The 16,455-nt window shown below is 38.1% G+C and overlaps 1 protein-coding gene across 5 annotated transcripts in view; it reads left to right on the top strand.

The window, feature by feature from the left end:
- ppp2r5ca (protein phosphatase 2, regulatory subunit B', gamma a) overlaps window positions 1-16,455 on the top strand; it is a 147,242-nt gene that overhangs the window by 113,858 nt on the left and 16,929 nt on the right. For 4 of the 5 annotated variants that reach the window (XM_039740960.1, XM_039740959.1, XM_039740963.1 and 1 more), the window contains one exon: window positions 10,156-10,228. The exons of the other annotated variant lie outside the window; for it this stretch is intronic. In XM_039740960.1, coding sequence (XP_039596894.1) covers window positions 10,156-10,228 — 73 coding nt within the window. The remainder of the gene's footprint in view (window positions 1-10,155; window positions 10,229-16,455) is intronic. 5 annotated transcript variants of the gene reach the window in all.

Genomic DNA, 16,455 nt, shown 5'->3' with positions numbered 1-16,455 from the left:
TCGCCTGTTAAAATTTTACATGTTAGAATTGTTCGACCAATTTTTAATATAAGTAATCTTGTTCCATTGCATAGCCGATCATTCATACATAAATTACACAATAACATTATGATACATTCTTCTTTCAATAGTAATTTGGCCAGTGGAAGACCAGATGGTGTTAATGCTTGTTCTATGGGATATTGTAATTTTTTTTTGTAGTTTTCATCTTCCGCACGATCACCACCAACTGCTTCAGCTCAGTCTATTGATACGCATTTAATCAATTTGCCATGTAACCGATCAACAATTTTCGCATTAATTCATTTGACTTTGTTTCTTGCTGCCATATTTAGATGAATGGGTGATTCTAAACTGGATCTTAGTAAGAGTGTGTGTGTTCATAAGTAAGCCCTTTAATGGATTGGTGTCTGTCCAGGTTAAGTGCCGGAATGCACCTGATGAACATGGTCTTGTTTGAAAATAGTTTTAAGTAGTAGGGCGTGACTTGAAAAAATTTCATGGTAAAAGTCTCTGTCTCACGTGACTTGCTTCCAAAAAGTCTCTCCAAAAAGTCACGTCTTGTCGCAGGATTAGACTCATCTCATCCCAAGATTTTTTTTTTTTTTATTATAATAGAGGGATATTTTTTGGCCAAGGTAAATCGCACGTAACTAAAACTGTGTAAAATATAAGCATATGCAGTGCATTGCGAACATTTGAGCACCCTTGTTTAAAATGTATGTTACCATGAATAGTTAGTGAGCAAAAGATGAATTGATCACCAAAAGGCATAAAGTTAAAGATAACACCTTTCTTTAATATTTTAAGTAACATTACATGTGTTTATCCATCCATCATAGGTACAAAATATCAAAAAAATTAAAAGGGCCTGAAGCAAAATTTTGCGCACCTTACATTCCCAGTACTTCCCAGAACCCCCTTGGCGAGTATCACAGCTTGTAAATGGTTTTTATAGCCAGCTAAGAGTCTTTCAATTTTTACTTGGGTATTCATCCTTGCAAAAGGCTTCTATTTCTGTAAGATTCTTGAGCTGTCTTGCATGCACTGCCCTTTTGCGATCTATCCACAGGTTTTCAATGATGTTTAGTTCGGTGGTCTGTGAGGGTCATGGCAAAACAGTCAGTTTGTGCCTTTTGAGGTATTCCATTATAGATTTTGAGGTATTTTGAATCATCTTGTTTAAGGACCCAACTTCTTTTTAACTTCAATTATTTTTTACAGATGGTGTGAGGTTTCCTTTCAGAATTTGCTAGTATTTATTTGAGTCCTTTCTTCTCTCTACTAATGGCATGTTCCTGCAACACAAGCCTATAGCATGATCAATCCATCCCGATGCTTAATAGTTGGAGAGGTGTTCTTTTCTGGGAATTCAGGACCATTTTTTCAGCATACCTTTGCACAAACTGAATAATTCTAATAGTTCTATTTTGACTTCATCATTCCACAGGAAACAGTGCACAATTTCTCCAGAGTCTGCTAAATCTTCCTGAAGTGTCTTTTGCAGTCAAACGGGGGTGCCTTTCTATCTATCAAATGAGCAGTTCTTTCATCAAGATTTCTTTGTCTTCCGAACCTCAACCTGACCTCCACCATTCTGTTAACTGGCATTTCCTGATAACAGTACGCATCAAGGAAACAGCTACCTGAAAACACTTTTCTATCTTCTTGTAGCCTTCTCCTGCTTTGTGAGCATCAGATATTTTATTTTTCAGGGTGCTAGGCAGCTGCTTAGGAGGAGTCCATGAATGCTAATTGTTGGGACAATGTTTGAAGAGTCAAGAGAATTTATACAGCTTTACAATCTGCGTTACCTGGCGTTTCAGAACAATGACTATGAACAACCTGTAGCCTTAGCAAGCTAATAAAGGTTAGAGACCTTGGTAAAAGTTATCTGAGACCTCATAGCAATATAGTAATAACGGAAACCTGGCTAAATAACAAAGATGGGGATGAGTGTAACATAGAGGGATACACATTTTTAGGAAGGATAGACAGAACAGAAATGGAGGTGGGGTTGCTGTTTACACCAAACAGGATATAAATGTAAGTCCTCTTCAGTTGGATGGTGAACCCCATCTTAGTGAGGACGCTTCGTCTGGAAAATATTCGGGAAAAATGGTATTTTAGGAGTTTATTAGACCACCCAATTCAGACAGTAATTTCAACACATATCTTTATAGTAATATCAAAAAGGCAAGTTTACAGGGAGATATTATAGTCAGGAGAAAACTGCTTTATAGGGCATATAAGACTAATGACTGCAAAGTGAATCATAGAGCGTATGAGAACACGAGAGCAACCATTAAGAAGGATATCAGGGAGGCTAAAAGACAGTTGGAGAGGAATATAGCAGATAAGGCGAAAGAAGACTCTTAAGAGATTCTTTCAGTATTTTAGTAGAAAAAGCAACAGTCAAGGAGGAGGTCGAGTGCATCAGAAATAGTAAAGGGGAATTAAGATACAGGCAGTGAAATAGTGGATGCCCTAAATTTACATTTTTTGAGGTGTTTACAAGTGAGCAAGTGCATAACCTCCCAGAGGTAAACGAAACTACTAAAGAGGTACTGAGATATTTGGAAATTTTAAAGCTGAAATCAAACAATCACCAGGACCAGATAATATTTATCCTTTTGTTCTTAAGGAGGCAAGTGAGTACATATATAAACCCTTGACACATTTTTAGGAAGTCCCTGCACACTGGAGAGATTCCGAAGGACTTCAAAATGGCAAATATCATCCCATTATATAAAAAGGGTGACAGGGCAGATCCAAGCAACTATAGGCCAGTAAGCTTAACATGCATCACAGGAAAATTAATGGAAGGAATTATTAATGATTGAGCAACACATGACAAGGACAGGAGTTATTAGGAACAGTCAGCATGGGTTTAGAAGAGGGATGTCGTGTTTTACTAACATGCTGGAATTCTGTGAGGAGGCAACAAAAGGATACGATCAAAGTGGAGCTTATGATACTATTTATCTGGACTTTCAGAAAGCATTTGATAAGGTGCCACATGAGAGGTTGTGCATCAAATTAAAAGAAGTGGGAGTTCAGGGTTATGTTTTTAGATGGGTGCAAAATTGGCTCAGATGCAGGAAGCAGAGGGTGATGGTGCGAGGAACCTCATCGGAACTGGCTGATGTTAAGAATGGTGTTCCACAGGGGTCAGTGCTTGGGCCACATATATATAGGATGGGCCATTTATATGGATACACCTTAATAAAATGGGAATGGTTGGTGATATTAACTTCCTGTTTGTGGCACATTAGTATATGTGAGAGGGAAAACTTTTCAAGATGGGTGGTGACCATGGTGGCCATTTTGAAGTTGGCCATTTTGGATCCAACTTTTGTTTTTTCAATAGGAAGAGGGTCATGTGACACATCAAACTTATTGGGAATTTCACAAGAAAAACCAATGGTGTGCTTGGTTTTAACGTAACTTTATTCTTTCATTAGTTATTTACAAGTTTCTGACCACTTATAAAATGTGTTCAATATGCTGCCCATTGTGTTGGATTGTCAATGCAACCCTCTTCTCCCACTCTTCACACACTGATAGCAACACCGCAGGAGAAATGCTAGCACAGGCTTCCAGTATCCGTAGTTTCAGGTGCTGCACATCTCGTATCTTCACAGCATAGACAATTGCCTTCAGATGACCCCAAAGATAAAAGTCTAAGGGGTCAGATCGGAGACCTTGGGGCCATTCAACTGGCCCACAACGACCAATCCACTTTCCAGGAAACTGTTCATCTAGACATGCTCGGACCTGACACCCATAATGTGGTGGTGCACCATCTTGCTGGAAAAACTCAGGAAACTTGCCAGCTTCAGTGCATAAAGAGGGAAACACATCATCATGTAGCAATTTCGCATATCCAGTGGCCTTGAGGTTTCCATTGATGAAGAATGGCCCCACTATCTTTGTACCCCATATACCACACCATACCATCAATTTTTTTGTTCCAACAGTCTTGGAGGGATCTATCCAATGTGGGTTAGTGTCAGACCAATAGTGGTGGTTTTGTTTGTTAACTTCACCATTCACATAAAAGTTTGCCTCATCACTGAACAAAATCTTCTGCGTAAACTGAGGGTCCTTTTCCAATTTTTGTTTTGCCCATTCTGCAAATTCAGTGCGCCTGTCTGGGTCATCCTCGTTGAGATGCTGCAGTAGCCGGAGTTTGTAAGGGTGCCATTTGTGAGTAGCTAATATCCGCCGAAGAGATGTTCGACTAATGCCACTCTCCAGTGACATGCGGCGAGTGCTACGCTGTGCTCTTGCTGAATGAAGCTAGGACAGCCACTGATGTTTCTTCATTAGTGACAGTTTTCATGCGTCCACATTTTGGCAAATCCAACACTGAACCAGTTTCACGAAACTTAGCAAGCAGCTTGCTAACTGTAGCATGGGGGATGGGTGGTCTCGTAGGGTGTCTTGCATTGAAATCTGCTGCAATGACCAGTTACTGCGTTCACCAGACATCAACACAATTTCTATCCGCTCCTCACGTGTTAACCTCTGCGACATGTCAATGGCTGTAAACAAAGAGAAACTTGTAAATAACTCATGAAAGAATAAAGTTACGTTAAAACCAAGCACACCATTGTTTTTCTTGTGAAATTCTCAATAAGTTTGATGTGTCACATGACCCTCTTCCTATTGAAAAAACAAAAGTTGGATCCAAAATGGCCGACTTCAAAATGGTCACCACCCATCTTGAAAAGTTTTCCCTCTCACATATACTAATGTGCCACAAACAGGAAGTTAATATCACCAACCATTCCCATTTTATTAAGGTGTATCCATATAAATGGCCCACCCTGTATATATACATACACACACAGTGGAACGTTGGTATACGTCCTTAATTCGTTCCAGACCCTTTGACTTATACCAAACAAATTTTTCCCATAAGAAATAATGGGAAAATGATTAATCCGTTCCCATGGAAAAAAAATCCTATTGCTATTGGCATATTATACATTGATGGGGTTCTATAAAATAATTTAAACACTGCTTAATACTAAAACACATAAATACAAAAGCAATTAGATGAAATAAATGAAAATTTTACCTCCCTTTACTTTTTAATAACATCATTGTTTTTCACAATCGTAGATACCGTCGTTCTCGGCAAACGGTATGCAACAGCCATGTCCCGGATACGCATGCCACCTTCATACTTTTCAACAATAAATTCAAATTTACATGAAAAAAACACAAAATCACGTTGTGACGATGCAAGTTTGCTGTATACTCCCATCTGCTGCCGGGGAGCCCTTGAACCCTACACCGTCGGTAATGTGCCTCACTGCTAACCTCATCGGTAAAGTAAGGGGATGGTGAAAAAGTGCAAAGTGCTTTTATTAAAAGAATTAACAAAACAAGGTGTTCAAATTAAAGTGCAGCCTCCAAAGTTCCAATAAATAATCCATAAAATTAGAAGTGAAACGTGGAGGTTAAAAACAATAGAAAAAAGTATTCTTAAAAACAACGAAGTTAAAATAGAGCAGGAAGCATTCTTTAAAAATAATAAAAAAAGAAGCGCCCGGTGCCTTTTTACCTGGCGGCCCCCCTGCTTCCCAACAGGGGAGTCGCCCTACTTGCAGTTGACGTTAACTCTGCCTACTTCAGCTACAGTACTTCGCTCGCTCTCTCTCTCTCACTCACTCACTCAACCTCCCGTCCGTTCTTTCTTTTTACTCCCCTTCAAGCCAACTCGCGCTTCTGTTTATCAAGATAAGCAGCCCCAGGAAAAATCATGAGTGCGGACGGTCCCTCACAAGTGCACTTTGGTGAGAAACGCCCACATTGCTAATCGCCTTGACAACCTTCAGTCACATAACCACCACGCCCCCTCACCAATATATATAGTATCAAGCTGGTTAAGTTTGGAGATGATACCAAGATAGGTGGATTAGCAGATAATTTAGAATCTGTTATATCATTACAGAAGGACTTGGATAGCATACAGGCTAATTTCAATAAATGTAAAGTATTACACACAGGAAGTAAAAATGTTAGGTTTGAATACACAATGGGCAGTCGGAAAATCGAGAGTACACCTTATGAGAAGGATTTAGCAGTCGTAGTGGACTCTAAGCTATCAAGTTCCTGACAGTGTTCAGAAGCCATTAAGAAGGCAAACAATGTTAGGTTATATAGCATGATGTGTGGAGTACAAGTCACAGGTGGTTATGCCCAACCTTTATAATACACTGGAGTGGCCTCATCTTGAGTACTGTGTGCAATTTTGGTCTCCAGGCTACAAAAAGGACATAGCAGCACTAGAAAAGGTCCAAAGAAGAGTGACTAGGCTGATTCCAGGGCTACAGGGGTTAAATTATGAGGAAAGATTAAAAGAGTTGAGCCTATACAGAGGTGACATGATTGAAGTGTTTAAAATTATGAAGGGAATTAATACAGTGGATCGAGACTGTGACTTTAAAATGAGTTCATCAAGAACACATGGACACAGTTGGAGACTTGTTAAGGGTGATTTTCGCACAAACATTAAGAAGTTTTTCTTTACACAAAGAACAATAGACATTTGGAATAAGCTACCAAGTAGTGTGGTAGACAGTAAGACATTAGGGACTTTCAAAACTCGACTTAATGTTTTTTTGGAGGAAATAAGTGGATAGGACTGGCAAGCTTTGTTGGGCTAAATGGCTTGTTCTCGTCTAGAGTGTTCTAATGTTCAAATATCTAGGGGTACCAAAACATTTGCATGATGCTACTTTGGTTTTTTTCATTGTACAGTTGTACAAAACAAAAACAATACACTAATCTTGCATAAAATTCTAAGAAGAAATGTGTCACTTTAACTTTATGCCTTTTGGTGATCAGTTCATTTTCTGCTCACTTTTCACAGTAACAGACATTTTAAGCGAGGGTGCCCAAACTTTTGCATGCCATTGTATGAATGTACAATTCAGTGTATACCTGTAATACACTTGCCATTTTCACTCTTCTTTGCTGTCATTAACTTGTGTATCATCTTTCTAAGCAAAACATAACTTTAAAATAAAAAATAGATCTGACATTCCCATTTATTTTTAGCAAAACCTTGTAGGAATTGTTGATATTAAATAATTGTTGTGCCAGAACAGTAATAGATGAGTGGATGATGCTAGATAATTATACAGTGGCTTGCAAAAGTATTCGGCCCCCTTGAACTTTTCCACATTTTGTCACGTTACAGCCACAAACATGAATCAATTTCATTGGAATTCCACGTGAAAGACCAATACAAAGTGGTGTACACTTGAGAAGTGGAACGAAAATCATACATGATTCCAAACATTTTTTTACAAATAAATAACTGCAAAGTGGGGTGTGCGTAATTATTCAGCCCCCTTTGGTGTGAGTGCAGTCAGTTGCCCGTAGACCTTGCCTGATGAGTGCTAATGACTAAATAGAGTGCACCTGTGTGTAATCTAATGTCAGTACAAATACAGCTGCTCTGTGACAGCCTCAGAGGTTGTCTAAGATAATTTTGGGAGCAACAACACCAAGAAGTCCAAAGAACACACCAGACAGGTCAGGGATAAAGTTATTGAGAAGTTTAAAGCAGGCTTAGGCTACAAAAAGATTTCCAAAGCCTTGAACATCCCACGGAGCACTGTTCAAGCGATCATTCAGAAATGGAAGGATTATGGCACAACTGTAAACCTACCAAGACAAGGCCGTCCACCTAAACTCACAGGCCGAACAAGGAGAGCGCTGATCAGAAATGCAGCCAAGAGGCCCATGGTGACTCTGGACGAGCTGCAGAGATCTACAGCTCAAGTGGGGGAATCTGTCCATAGGACAACTATTAGTCGTGCACTGCACAAAGTTGGCCTTTATGGAAGAGTGGCAAGAAGAAAGCCATTGTTAACAGAAAACCATAAGAAGTCCTGTGTGCAGTTTGCCACAAGCCATGGGGGACACAGCAAACATGTGGAAGAAGGTGCTCTGGTCAGATGAGACCAAAATGGAACTTTTTGGCCAAAATGCAAAACGCTATGTGTGGCGGAAAACTAACACTGCACATCACTCTGAACACACCATCCCCACTGTCAAATATGATGGTGGCAGCATCATGCTCTGGGGGTGCTTCTCTTCAGCAGGGACAGGGAAGCTGGTCAGAGTTGATGGGAAGATGGATGGAGCCAAATACAATCTTGGAAGAAAACCTCTTGGTGTCTGCAAAAGACTTGAGACTGGGGCGGAAGTTCACCTTCCAGCAGGACAACGACCCTAAACATAAAGCAAGGGCAACAATGGAATGGTTTAAAACAAAACATATCCATTTGTTAGAATGGCCCAGTCAAAGATCTAAGATCTAAATCCAATCGAGAATCTGTAGCAAGATCTGAAAACTGCTGTTCACAAACGCTGCCCATCTAATCTGACTGAGCTGGAGCTGTTTTGCAAAGAAGAATGGGCAAGGATTTCAGTTTCTAGATGTGCAAAGCTGGTAGAGACATACCCTAAAAGACTGGCAGCTGTAATTGCAGCAAAAGGTGGTTCTACAAAGTATTGACTCAGGGGGCTGAATAATTACGCACACCCCACTTTTCAGTTATTTATTTGTAAAAATTGTTTGGAATCATGTATGATTTTCGTTCCACTTCTCACGTGTACACCACTTTGTATTGGTCTTTCACGTGGAATTCCATTAAAATTGATTAATGTTTGTGGCTGTAATGTGACAAAATGTGGAAAGGTTCAAGGGGGCCGAATACTTTTGCAAGCCACTGTAAGTACTATGTATAATGATGGATAAGGTAAAGTTCTTACTCATTTAATATATTGCCTTCTGTTTGGATACATTCTGGCTTGTTAAAGTTGATGAGCTCTGTTCTGTGACAGTGGAGTCCATCCCAAATCAACTCAGCCACAGTGAATCCAGACTGAAATTACCCACAGCTTATAACCAAGGATGAGGACAGAGATGTAGACTCTGGTAAACCGAGAGCTTTGTCTTTAGACTCAGCTCCTGCATCACCCCCAAAGACCAATGCAGTACTCGCAAAACAGCTGCCGCCACATTCCATTTTTTTGTTTGTTGTGCACAAGATCCCAAGATACTTGAGACTCCTCCGGTAAGGGAGCAGAACACCTAGAAGATTATCAAACTTGACTACAGAGTAAGTACAAATGATAAGTTTTCCATAGGTGAAACTGCAGAAGAATCATTACCAAGCCCGATTCTGTTCATGATATCCAACCAAGTTACAACTCCGACTCTTGTGCTTCCAAAGGAAGGATGGGGACTTGTCAGTTAGGCTTATTTAATATTCAAGCTGTTCCATTCCATTATGATGGCTTCTGAAAAATAAAATCATTACATTACTCTCCAAATTTGTAAATCATATAAGAAGAATATAACTAAAATATTTAAGAGATGATCAGTACCTACGAATGTTATGTTGTTTAAAAGGTGAGCTGTTTTACTAGGAGTGTAGTCAAGATGATTTTTTTTATTTGTTTTTATTTTTTTTAACCAAAACTTACTTTCTCTACTTATTTCTCATCATTTTTGCAACTTATTTGAATAACTTTTATGTGCTAATTTGTAGTACAGAAGTATTAATAGCTCATTATTGATCAATTGTATTTACAGATTTAAAACTCACTCTCAGGGTTAGAACATTATCTTCAAAAGTTAATATTTTAAAAGTGAAATTCAATAAGAAATTGTATCGGTGTACTTGGTCTAGAAAACAAACAAACGTAATTGTGTCAATGTGACATTGTCTTTCTATGGGGCATTCAACATGTTAAGCCTGTAGAGGCCACAAATTACCATGCATGGCCAGCCATATAAATCACAACACTACATTTTAATGGCTTTTTTTTAATTGCTTGCCATTTTCTTTTGGAGTGATAAACGTCAAAATACTGTTCCTACAGACCTGCCTCGCTGTTTGTGTTAAGTGAAAATAGATATTTGTGGCAATAAAATAAAACGGCTGTTTCATTTTAAGAAGTACTTCACAAAATAAAAATATGTATGCAATAAAATGAGATGAGAGTTATGACTTGATACCTAAAGATACAAATTTTAATTGAAATCAGTAACATCCTTCTTGCAAATCTGGTATAAGGAGGATCAGAAAATTAATTACTCATTTTTATTATCTGTTTTATTAGAGAGAAGCTAAAATCTAAAGAGAGGGAGGAGGCATGGATCAAGATAGAACATCTTGCAAAGTCAAATCCACAGGTGTGTATTCAGTCAGTTTTAAGCAGCAGGTTTATCTGTATGTGTTTTTAAGTATTTTAATCTTATACAAAGTTAAATTGATAGTAGAACTTTTAAAGTCGTGTTTTACAATGTCATTTTAAAAGCACATTCCTCAAATGCGAACATACATCATCATTTAAAGTGTACTTTATGGAGTAGATCCTTTTTATGAACAGGAAACACAAAAGCAAAACATAATAGTAATAATAATAAACCTTAAGATGTCAGTAATAAAATCACTGAGGTAACTACACTAAACTGTCTCCTATACATGTCAGTATAGTAGTAGGTTATTTATCGAACAAAACAAAACAACCCAATCAACTGTTACTTAGTAGAACAAGTACAATATTATGTTTCAAAAATTTTATGTGAAACTATTTCAGTCTTATCCGACTGAGAAGGCTACATCATATGACAAGTGAGCCCCATCTGAAGTGGTTTATTTTATTTGCTGTTTAACCCCATAAAAAGAGAGTTCTATGCTAGTTCAGCACAGATCCATCCTGCTTATTTTAAAAATTAGATTAATGAGTTTTTGTCAAATTCTGAACAGATGCTTGTTACAGTTACTTTTATTTCCAATTTGAGATAATGTAGAACATCACTTTCCCACTAAGTTGCAGAAAGTGAAGTGTGATTCTTTCCTTTGAGCAAATAAGTCTTTGTGTAAGTAGTATAGTAATGGATTTTTATAGCACTCTTACACATCATCTGGCATTGCACTAAATATTGCTGTTAAGGCACTAGGAGTTATTATAAATCCAGGCAAGATGTGCTACATTGTCATTTGAATCTTAAATGAAATTCTTGTTGTAACAGTCATGCATTGCAGTATCCAAAGGACAAAAATATATATTTATTAACTGATTATTTATTTTACTGCCCCACCAAATAACATGCGAAATCATTCACATACTTTTAAATACTGTACAGGTTTTACACAGGGCACAGAATATAAAAAAATAGTTTTTAGCCTCCACCCCAATCACTTAACAATGAAGGACGCACCCATAATGTTAACTCCACGTGTATATATACATTAATATACACAAAAACACTCGGTCCATACTTTATCAACACAGGCCTCCAGACACAATAGTCCAAGATTAAACATCCTATTGTCAGAGTAGGTTCTCCTAAGGTGATCAGCTAACCAGGGTGCAAGGACAGTCTTAAAATGATGTTCAGGAGGCCCATTTCACCAACCTTGTCCATGACAGCAGCATGCAAGTCATTTCTACCTTTTTGTATTAATGTTGATAGAATCCATCTCTTTAATTCTTCCCTTAACAGAAAATGATACCTGGTATAGATTGGTCATCCTCTTTCAGGTTCCTTCCTTTTCCCCTTTAAAGTTTGGAATTCTGACCTGTAATTGATTGAAGTAAGAACATGCTATGGATGGCTTTAGCATATTCTCCACGCCCCAACGTCCCAGACAAAACACACTCTTGCTCTTTATATAATCACGCTGTGTAATGTTATATTTTACAAGGAGATTGTCTTGGTTGCCCCATGCGGATGCAAGATGAAGAATACGCCAAACTTGCTGGTTAGGGACAGGTTTTATCTTCATCATGTTCTTTTCTCACACTGGTTCCATTCTGGTGTTTGTATTTTAAGTGCTGACATAAGTTGACTGTGCTGCCACTAATAACTGCTATTATCTTTTTTTCAAATTTTGCATTTTACATAGTTTGTTCAACATCAGATCTTTCATATTCAATCCAAATCCAGGCAACCAACTTTGGAACTAGCTCATTCATAAGAGAAAGAACCGCTCTCATATTATTTGCATAATTTCTTTGACTGTACTCACATGACCAACTAACCAAGTAAAGTGTTTGCTTGACTGTTTAACTTTACCAGTTAGTTAAAAAACTAAAAAGTGATTTTCCAGGTTTGAACATCACTCTACAATATTAACCTCCTTAGAGTTAGACCCTAGCTTTAACCAGACTGTGAAAACTGGCTAAAAGCATCAGTCCTGAGTGTTGTTTGGGAAACGTAGAGATGCATCTTGCATAAGTGTTAGAACTGAAAATTACTCAGGCTGTAAAAGTGCTGTCAGCGTTAAGTTCCAACCATTAATCAGGCAATATTATTGGAGGGTTTGAGCATCACATAAGCAAAGGTATCGGTGTGCCGTCGTCTTTCACATGTAAGCATGATCAGTAACCTCCTCCGTAAGTAATGGTGTCTTGTAAGAAAGGTTTTCCAGCCACCCAGGTGCCTCATGCATAACGCCATGCGTAGAATTCGCACTATAACATGACTTAAGCACAAAAGCCGAAATGTGCTTACGCACAGAAATATCCAGATGCAGGAATCTGTGTGTTCACCAACTTCTGCATTCTTCCGCTATATAAATCCTGTCCAGCCCCAACTCCTCCCAGAATTACTCCTCTTTGAATATGCAAATCAATATAAATAGCCCCTAAGCTCAGCATTCTGTGAAAAGCACGGGGGAAAATATAAGAATTTCAGTGAATACCAAGTGGAGGCAAAGGAAAAACATACTATTTGTTGATTTAAACTTTGGTATAATCAACAAAAGGAATGTTGATCGAGTGACATAGCTGTCGGAGAAACTTGAAAGCTCAAGTTCACAAAGTCACACAGTGCCGAAATAAAAAAGAAGTCAGATATCAAAGTCGCTGTGAAAAGGCGGGTTGTAGCCCACCATCTGAGTGTCATATGAAAGCTTATTAGGGTACAGACAAAAAAAATAGGCACACAGTGGGGTAAAAAGCAGGAAATGTCAACTTTAATCTCGAAATTTCCACTTTAATCACGTAGTTTATTTTGTCATTAAAGTAGAACATCATAAACTTCATCTTAAAATCATTTACTAGTTTCTCAAATCCCATCGTAACTAAAGTAGCATGTTAAATGCTTTGTTTTGTATTTAATCTTTAATGTGCTGTATGTGTGTGAATCACTACGTGCTTCCGTTCTTTCTCTTTCTCCGACAGGACATAGAATCCATTACATTCGTGATGTTACAGCTCTCTGAATAATTAAAATACTGAGATGTATACGTGATATCATTTTAATGATGATTGGAATGAAAGCATGTTATTAAACATGGGAACACGATGGCGCAGTGATTGTTCATGTCTCACACAAGATGCTGCTGCACCATGCGCGACTTTGATGAAATAATTTATTGTAGCAGTACTGTCTCTTTCAAACGTACTAACCTCCGATTCCTGTCGTTACTTTTCTTTCCCCAAATACCCAATCGCCTCACAATCAGCTCTATAATAGACGTTAAGCCATCTGTAAGCTTACAACGACGATTCTTCAAAACTTTTTTCACGTCAGCCTCAGCAAATATACATCGCGAGGCAGGAACAATACATGAACTTGCTAGCGCTGCGGCACCGTGTCCTCGCATGTTTAATTATTAATAATACAGATTATTTAAATGAAGTTAATGTTTTATCTGTATAATATAATCAACATACTTTGCTGCATTTCATCTTAAAAATGATATCATCATCATATGTAAATACTTGCTTTATAAAGTGGCACAGGTTGTGCAATATTATAACTAGTGCAAGTTTACAGTGGCGTAATTGTACTAGTAAGTGCAAACAGTTCAACAAGGAGCAATTGAGTGTGTTTATGGTTCTTGGGATGAAACTGTTTCTGAACCGCGAGGTCTGCACAGGAAAGGCTTTGAAATGTTTTGCCGTCGCTGAGGCAGCGTGTGCTTGATGCTGTATACCGATAATTCTCTTTCCGATCAGCTGCTGCTGTGATTCCCCACTCAGATACAGTGATATAAATACTCTTGAGTGGTGCAGTGAGAGTAATATGGAAAAAGATGATCCGCTGTGGCAACCCTTAACGGGAGCAGCTGAAAGAAGAAAAGAAGGTGCAGTGAGAGTAACAACGCTAAAGCAGTTATGGTGTTTGGAATACTATGGCGATTCTCTGGACCATTATATTGTTACAGGTTAGTTACAGTCAGATGAATTACACTAATAAACAATATGCCGTTAATTTTAGTGTATTTATAACGCCGCGTCAGGAAAAGAAAGAATAACCACAAAGGAACAGTAGCACTGCTTTGACGCTGGGTGCCACCAGTCTGCAAAACCGAGCAGAGAACTTGCGTACGACAGTGTATGAGGTACCGTGGAAATGTGTGTGGCTTTACGCCAAGTGTAGGTTTTATACATCGCGATTTGAACATGGAAACGTTCTTAAGCAACATTTCTGTGTGTACGCACCGTTTATACATGAGGCCCCAGGTGTTGTATACCCTTCCTAGTGATACAAGCAGTGATGTTGAGGAGCTTCTCATCAGCTGTGATGATGAAGTGACTCTGTCCTCAGGTGGTGAAACTGAAACCTACAGTGAGCCCGAAAATGATTCTCATGAATCCAAAAGTGACCCTCGTGTCTAGGTGTCTGTTAACCCTGCTTCAAATAAATTGTCACTGCCTCATTTTAAATTTGTAAGGCAGCCAGGAATAAAAGTGAGCATTGACAGCCAAGATCCACTTGTTTAAGTGAAGTTATTCGTGAATGATGACTTGATCGACAGAATTGTTGTCGGGACAAATCTTTATGCTGAACAGTGTCTGGCAAATAACCATACACCTAAGCAGTTTTCCTGTTCAAAAGGATGGAAACCGGTAATTGTTGATGATATTTGAGCCTTTTTATGCTTATTGATATTGCAAGGACATGTAGTAAAATCAGCAGTGATCGTACTAGTCCAAGAACAAAATTTTGGCAACATCATTCTTTGAAGAAATTGTTCGACTGTAGGTTTTCACTGATTATGAAATATCTGCACTTTACCAACAATGAAGACTTTGATGAGAATACCCATCCAGCACCCAAACTGAAGAAAATTTAGAAGATATACTAGGCCGTTGTAGCAAAATTTTAGAACGTTTACATTTTGGACCATGATATCGGCATCGATGAAAGTCTCATGGCTTATAAGAGCAGACTGTCATGGATACAGTACATCGCGTCAAAAAAGCAAGATTTGGCATAAGGTTTTACAAACTTTGTGAATTTAAAATGTGATACATTGTTTGATCAGAAATATAATAAGTACATTGTCGTCGTTGACTTTGATAGATGCTGTGCTAGATCAAGGTTACTGTGTAACCATGGGCAATTTTTATACTTCACCAGAGCTATTTGACATCTTGCTGCACAGTTAAGACTGACATATATGGAACAGTGCGTCCCAACCAATGTGGCATGCCTAAAGACTTTGGCAGAGCTAAATTACAGTGAGGTGAGCTAGTAGCTTAACAAAAGGATAAAGTGCTTGTGCAGAAATGGAAAGATAAAGATGTTTGTTGTCTTAGCACTGTACAGTCACTGTACAAGCAAAAAGCAGCAAGCAGGTTACAAATTCTTGTGCTGTGGTCAAATAAAATAGCATGAAAGGCGGCTTAGATTGTGTGGATCGAGAATTGACTTTCTCTCCCATTATGTAGAGGCAACAAAATAAATTCTGCAAAAGGATATTTTGTCATCTGGTAGAACAGCAGATTTGGAATGTATTCTTGATATAGAAACAGAATGTTGGTGAAACTGTATCTCATGCAAAATTTACATGCCAGCTTGTAGAACAAATCATTGCCGCACATTCACCGTTCACACTACCACCAAAGAGACACAGTCCACCTAGCACATTGCAGATCAATGCAGGCCATCCTATTTCTAGACATTTTATTGATTATATACCTCTAACAGGGAAAAAACAGAATCCAACTCATACCTGTGCACTGTGCTGTTCAAAAACTGATAAATCTGGAAAAATCCAAAAAGAAACACACTGTTACTGTCCTGACTGTGAAGCTGGATTTTGTCTTTCACTGTGCTTTAAGATTTACCATACAAAGGACTCATTTTCAGATTATATACTGTTTTGGCATCATTAGTAGTAGTATTATTACTATTCTTATTTTTGTTATTATTATTCATTTCATATTATTGTTTTTATTCATCATTACTATTATTGTTTGTATCATTATTATACATTTGAGATTTAATAACATTTTTCATACCAAAAAATGCAACTTTTTTTACATATTTTTTGGGGAATAAAATGTAATGCTAATGAGGTTAATTTGAATTAAAATGATTTAATTAAAAGAAATCGCACAGCCCTATCCTGGGGTTTCACGCCCTTGGTAGTGAAGGTTCTTTTCGTAAATATTATG

The sequence above is a fragment of the Polypterus senegalus genome, chromosome 18, assembly GCF_016835505.1.
Source record: "Polypterus senegalus isolate Bchr_013 chromosome 18, ASM1683550v1, whole genome shotgun sequence".
NCBI lineage: Eukaryota > Metazoa > Chordata > Cladistia > Polypteriformes > Polypteridae > Polypterus > Polypterus senegalus.
Note: the sequence above shows the minus strand (reverse complement) of the source record. Positions and strands in the feature narration are given on the sequence as shown.